General features: G+C 42.2%; 1 protein-coding gene across 1 annotated transcript in view; it reads right to left on the bottom strand.

Annotated features, from left to right (window-relative positions):
* pknox2 (pbx/knotted 1 homeobox 2) overlaps positions 1-7,053 on the bottom strand; it is a gene marked incomplete in the record, with an annotated part of 47,126 nt that overhangs the window by 12,731 nt on the left and 27,342 nt on the right. Inside the window, 1 exon segment of the mRNA XM_014030885.1 lies at positions 6,466-6,563. Within this exon segment, the coding sequence (XP_013886339.1) occupies positions 6,466-6,563 (98 nt within the window).

Genomic DNA, 7,053 nt, shown 5'->3' with positions numbered 1-7,053 from the left:
ATCTATGCCACGAAGAATTGAGGCAGTTCTGAAGGCAAAAGGGGGTCCAACCCGTTACTAGCGTGGTGTACCTAATAAAGTGGCCGGTGAGTGTATATTGCCATTATCAGTGTATGAAATCTTGTCAAATGAAACATTCATTAAGAAAATTTGATGTTCATATCCATGCAGGACAAAGGGGCATTAATATAAAAATTTCATACAATACATAAAATTCATTAGCATAAAGATTTCAAAACATGCAGAAAGATGCCCTATATGGATGCACACTTACTGTATAAACCCATATTTAACAAACATACACACAAACACAATTGTAATAAATACACTTAACATGCATTCACCTACTCATAAAAAAGACTCATTACAGTTGCAGTAGGGCTTTACTTGGATAACCCCTCTCTTATTGCTCTCAGTCCTGGGAGTGCACATGTTCCAGGGCAAAGCGAGATGGAGTTAATTGGCAGCACAGAGCTCAAGTGAATAATTACTTATGGCTGTCGGCAAAGTAGCTACAGGGAGGTGTTCGATTCTCATCACAAGTACAGTACTCTGTTTTGGCTCGGTCCATGTTACCAGTGGGGTTTTCTAAGAGTTACATGGATAAGGTGAGGCACCTTTTAAAGTCAGGGCTGCTGTGAATAGAGCACAAGTGCTACCAGTGTTTGATACATTTCTAAGGTATCAATGGATTACAGTCTATGGAGGTTTGTAAAGAACTGGGGCCTCATGTATCAATGGTGCATTCACACAAAAAGCTTGCGTACGCAATTTTCCACGCAAAACTTCAGATGTCTCAAAACTGAAATGAACGTGGAAATGTGCGCAGACCCACGCCAACTCCAGGGCTGGCGTACGCATGTTTCTGTGGTTTTGGTTCCATTGGCGACACTTAGAGGTGATTCTGAGAAACTGTTCATGATGTGAAAATGATTATTGTTCACACCAGACACACATGATTAACAATAATTACATCCACATGGACACAGTTTAAAAAAAGGACATGCAAAGTTGTGCCAAAAATATATATAACTGGAACGGATTCAGCCTTACTGCTGGATATAATAAAGAGTGTAACACACAGAGCATTTATTTATAAATAGATATAATTTTCTGATCCACGATGAAGAGTGGCTCACTAGCCATTTTCAGGAATAATCCAGTTTGACCCTGCTGTGCTCTGGAGCGTGACACAGCGTGGAGCCGTGCACCACAGAAGCAGCGATCAAACTGGGGTTCCACAGGAGCTTTTCAGAGGGAGCTGGCAGACCGATCGGGACTGTGCCGGTCCAGTCCACCCAAAGCAGAATCGTGCCCAATGGAATTGTCTCATCCATATGATTCTAAAGGCTGAGTTATGGTCGTGCTTTGGAGCACGCGCACCTTCGCCGGCTGTGGTGTTTCATACTTGGCATTTACGTTGTTGTAGATTTCTCTAAAATGACATGTGGAATGTACACATTACAACTTGTGAAAATGCTGTAAGTAGGAGAGCAAAAGCTTGACAGACAAACAGACTGTGCACAAAGGCTGCGGCGTGCACGGCCTTTGCAGAGACTCTCCAACATCAAGTCATGTTATGAAAACTCTCCACTGAGGCGCAGAAACTCGTTTCTTCATATCAGCTATGAAATAAAGATTTATGTCCTACCAAACATCTAAGTTCCTCTGGGTTTACAGTAACTATAGTAATAAACTCGTGTGCAAAGTTAATATTTTCAGACGCAGAATGGATGGTTGAGCCAGTTGCGCACCACAGCAGCATGCACGCACACACACCCCGACACACAATCACTCGTTCTTTGCGTGATAAACATATTTGATTCCTATTCTTACTTAGGATTTTTTTTTAGGAACTGTTGTTTCTTTATATTTGTGACCTGTTTTATTGTTTTTAGTTGTTATTGCTTTCTGTGAAGCACTTTGTGATGTTTGTGTCTGTGAAAGGTGCTATAGAAATAAAGTTTACTTACTACTTACTTATATTAAATTCATTATTTTCTTGACTCAAGAAATCAATTCTGATCGCGCAGGGATCAAACAAACGTGTCCTTCACACATGCAGGAAGTAATTTGCATCTGTTTAACATATGTTAATGAAGGCGTGTCGGGGGAGGTGTCTCACATGCTCTCAGTTCCACATTAATTGTGATGTACAAAAGAAATGTGCATGGATTCAAGCGTACGCATAGTTTGATACATCTGGATTTTTTTTGTGCGTACGCCGTTTTCTGGATTTGACCGTACGCCACGTTTCAGAAAGAAATCCATGCAAGTCTTTGTACATGAGGCTCCAGGACTTAGTGATACCTCACACAGGTCTACCCTATTCTTCTGTCATGTTTCCAGTTTTTGAACAAAGATGCATTTGTTTTATCATATTAGCTAGAAGATGGTTACTGTAAAGACTGGTTTATACATTAGTACACCGTGAGACAGAAGATTGGTGATTAAGTCATTTTGGACATCTGATCAAGTGTTCATAGTTGGGTTGCAGTCACAGGGGATAAATTGTTATAATTTTTCCCTCTGCCCTCCCATAGCACTCCCAATGTAGCGAAGCACTTAGATAAGCATGCAAACAACAACAGTGATAGCAGGATAGATTTTTTTCACTCAACAATCTATCAGTCTTGTGTTTAATAAGGAGTCAGAAAGAAAAAAAACTCATTTTTCCTAGCTTTGCCTTTTGGCTCAACTCTGGCTTCACCACGATGTATCGGTACAGCTCCCGCATCACTGCAGACGCAGCACCAATCCACCTATTGATCTCCCGCTCCATTCTTCCTTCATTCATGAACAAGACCCCAAGATACTTAAACTCCTCCACTTGGGACATGACCTCTTCCCCGACCCGGAGGCGGCATGCTACCCATTTCCGGCTCAAGACAATGGTCTCGGATTTGGAGGCACTGATCCTCGTCCTGGCCACTTCACACTCGGCTGCTGTGTACCGGTCCAGTGAGAGCTGGAGATCACGATCTGATGAAGCCAATAGGACCACATCATCCACAAAAAGCAGAGATGTGATCCTAAGGTCACCAAAACAGATCCCCTCAACACCTTGGCTGCGCCTAGAAATTCTGTCCATAAAAGTTATGAACAGAATCGGTGACAAAGGGCAGCCTTGGCGGAGTCCAACTCTCACCAGAAACAAGTCTTACTTACTACTGGCAATGCGGAACAAACTCTAGCACCAGTCGTACAGGGACCTAACAGCCCATATCAAAGGGCTCGGTACCCCATACTCCCGGAGTACCCCCAGTATGACACCCCAAGGGACATGGTCGAACGCCTTCTCCAAGTCCACAAAACACATGTAGACTGGTTGGGCAATCTTCCATGCACCCTCCAGGACCCTGCTGAGGGTGTAGAGCTGGTCCAATGTTCAACAACCAAGACGAAAACCACACTACTTTTCCTGAATCCGAGCTTCAATTTTTGCATGTACTATAACCCTCAGCTCTTAGAGACTACCTCGCATGGGTAAATGGCCTGAAGATCCATGGGTCTCATACTGATGATGTCATCTTGTCTCTTTGGACAGACAAATCCGCCAGCCAGGCTCTCTACGACATCCTGGCCCAAGAACACTCGGACCTCCAATTGGTCCAGAAGCCTTTCTGCTTCTCGATTGACCATCATACTTCACAGATTCTGAATGTCGAAGGAGTCATTAACCTAAAACTGAACTGGAACCACAGAGAACCAGTCCATTTGTTCCTTGTTAACCTGAACCTTCCATGGTCAGCCTACGTAGGGTCTGACATCCTGGTGAGATTGATTGTCCAAGTGGACACCCTTAATAATGGATGCTGTTTATCACTGTGCACTGTGTTACATGACAAACTGTAGCTATCAAACACATCACTGCACTTTGTATGCTACAGCACAATGTCCATCTTCGACTGTTCACAGACTCTCTCGCTGGCTGATTTTTATCTATAAATACATTCTTGGGCATCTTCCTTCATATTTATGCTCATTTCTGTCTAGAACCTGCAGCCATTATGATCTGCGCTCTCAGGACATCATTGTGATGCAGATGCCAAAAGGTAGAACTGAACTTGGAGATTTTCTGCTCCTGCCACTTGGAATAACACACAGAAGGATTTGAAGTTGTCATCTCTTGTTACCTTGGGACAATTCAAATCAATTTTAAAGGACAAAGACACCAGGGGTCTCATTTATAAAGGATTGCGTGGAAACCATACTAAAAGTGAACGTACGGCCAAAAGGCGGAAATGGTGTACGCCAAAAAAAATTCAGATTTATAAAACCATGCATACGCACGTTTCTGCGCATCTTTCCTTTATAAATCACAGTCGCACGTCAGAGTTTGCGCACGAGGTCCCGCCTCAGGTTCTACACTCTACACGCCCACATTCAACCATAAACAGTCAATGTAAAGTACCTCATGAATGTTAAGATGTATTTAAATCAGTCAGCTGATCAGTGTCAACAAAAGTGATTGGTTCAGATGCTCCGTCGTGCGTCTGGAGGATGACAGGTGCTGACTGACAGCTGCTCACBTGAACAGAATGTCTGTAATTGACACAGATTTTCCCTCATTTTGCTTTAGAGTAATCTAACGATTTTTATAAAAAAAATACTCATCTTCAAATTAATTTTCCATCAGAGCCTGAAGGACGATAAAAACAATAAAAATAAAATTAAAAAAGTCAGATAAAATTTGAAGTAAGTCCACCGCTCTTCTCCTCGTCCTCTCCCCCTCCTGCCTGCTCTGTTATCTGCGGCAGACACCCCCGCCCGCGCGTGACAAACACTGGCGAGGTAATGCGCCCTGCGTGTGTATCCAAAGCGTGACTTTTGCTGCCTGGGATTTGCGCACGGGAACTTTTATTTTAGATTTAAGTTTTTTTTTATTTCAAAGGTCCTCATGGCTCAGCAGCAGAAGCATAAATATTACTGTTAAGAAAGCTGATGATAAAGTTGAATAAAAAATCTAAGTCTGATAATGAAGGTAAATTAAATATCTGACAGTGATCATGACACAGTGTGACTCTAATTCTTCTATTCACCATCTGTGTCGCAGTTTCACGTCTCCAAAATGAGCGTACGCATGGGTCAGAGCTGGCGTGAGGCACCGCACATTTTCACATCAAGTTTGGATTTTATAAATCACAACCTTGGCGTAAAAAGTGGCGTACGCAAGTTTCTGBYCTCAAATTGTGCGTACGCCAGTTTTATAAATCCGACCCCAGATCACTTGGCACCTGCAGATGCCCTCAAGTTTAGTTCTGTGATGTCTATTAGTTTTGAAGTTTGGATTTGTTGTTTTTGTGTTTTTTTTTGTTTTGTTTTTTTTTTGCTGCTGTCTTGGCCAGGTTACTCTTGAAAAAGAGGTTTTAAATCCCAATGAGTCAATTTCCTGGTTAAATAAAGGATACTACTACTACTACTACTACTAATACTACTACTACTACTACTACTACTAATACTACTACTACTACTACTACTACTACTACTACTTCCTGCTTTGAACCCAGACAGTCTTAAAGCTGGACAGACCATCCCTGATGTCTGCAAGGTTGCTAACACCCAGAGTACTACGGTACCTCCTCAAAGTACAAACTGTTTGATTCGAATCCACATCCTGTCAGGACAAGCTTTTAACTGCAACCAGTGTTCTTTCAACCATCTCCTATGTTCTACCTATGTTAAAGGTAGACATTATTATTATTGTAGACATTACAAAGGTAGACATTTATTGTCTACTTTTGCCTGTCAGTGGTGGGATATAAGAAGGAGAAAGTTCGTTCACTCTGTCTCCTGAATGTCCACAAGCCACACTCCACTGAGACAAAAAAAAGAAGAATTATAAATAAAACTAAGTGTTCTTTTGTCATATAAATATAACATCTTATTGCTGACCTTTATGGGAGGTTGAAGGCTGTAGTTGAAAAATGTTTAGTGTAAGAATGACCACAACTCCATCATTTCTCATCACAAGATGATCTTAGTCTAAAACTCTGGCATGAAAGGCGGTGGGCAATATGTTCCTTCAAGGCCTTTAACACTTTTTCTGCTTGTGATCCACTATACTTCCATACACTCTTCTGAATGAGCTTCTTTTTATGAGTTTGCCAAATGGGGCTCAATGACAGGAAACATACGGCGACAGTGAGCGTCTTCTGTACAAAGTGTGTGTTTATTTACTGTAATGAAAATTTCTAAAAATAACATGAGTACACTCTTACTTCCATCTGCAGTCAAACCTTACAGGGTGGTAAATTTTTTTTACCAAACATCACAAATAAATTATTTCTATTTTGTTTAGCAGCAGGGAGGCTATATTCAGGCAGAGACAATGAAAAGAAGCTTGGGGGAGACAGAAGGTATTTGTGTGGAACATAAAGAGACCCTTTTAATAATAAAACAGTGAAGCAGTGGGTGGTGAGACAATGGGAGTTGGCAGAGGCACAGCCGTTCTTATTGCCTTACCTGTGAGTTCTGGATCTGGATGGTTCCCGGAGGTAGTGCCTGCGTTAACACTTGCCCCTGCGATGTCACCATGGCAACCGGCTGGTACAAGGTCCCACCTGAGGGGATAATTTGCTGCAGTGAGTATCAAGTGGCCTCAGCAGCTACTGGAAGCCGCATCCTGCACCACCAGCAGAGGCTTGTTAACTGCTTGTCAGTCTTGCAATCAAAATCACAGCAAACAAGAAGGTTGGGGGATTAAATTTATTGATGTCCTCTAACCCTGACAAAGGGAGGAGGAGGAGCAGGGTCTTTTTACTCCTTGCTTAATTTGCCTTGATCAACACACTCTTTTCGCATTCTGTTTGAGCCCCACAGAGTGCAGTGATCAAAGGCAATAACACTGATTTATTTAGGGTTAAAGGGGTTTTCCACAGGGCAGGATTAACATTTCAGTGTACTACTGCCTTGACATTACAACGAAGCATTCAAATGCACCAGACATAAAAGACATGCTAATGACACTAATTGTGCATGCGTGTGTGTGTGTGTATGTGTGTGTGTGTGTGTGTGTGTGTGTGTGTGTGTGTGTGTGTGTGTGTGTGTGTG

The sequence above is a fragment of the Austrofundulus limnaeus genome, unplaced genomic scaffold (assembly GCF_001266775.1).
Source record: "Austrofundulus limnaeus strain Quisiro unplaced genomic scaffold, Austrofundulus_limnaeus-1.0 Scaffold1135, whole genome shotgun sequence".
In the NCBI taxonomy this organism is placed as follows: domain Eukaryota; kingdom Metazoa; phylum Chordata; class Actinopteri; order Cyprinodontiformes; family Rivulidae; genus Austrofundulus; species Austrofundulus limnaeus.
Note: the sequence above shows the minus strand (reverse complement) of the source record. Positions and strands in the feature narration are given on the sequence as shown.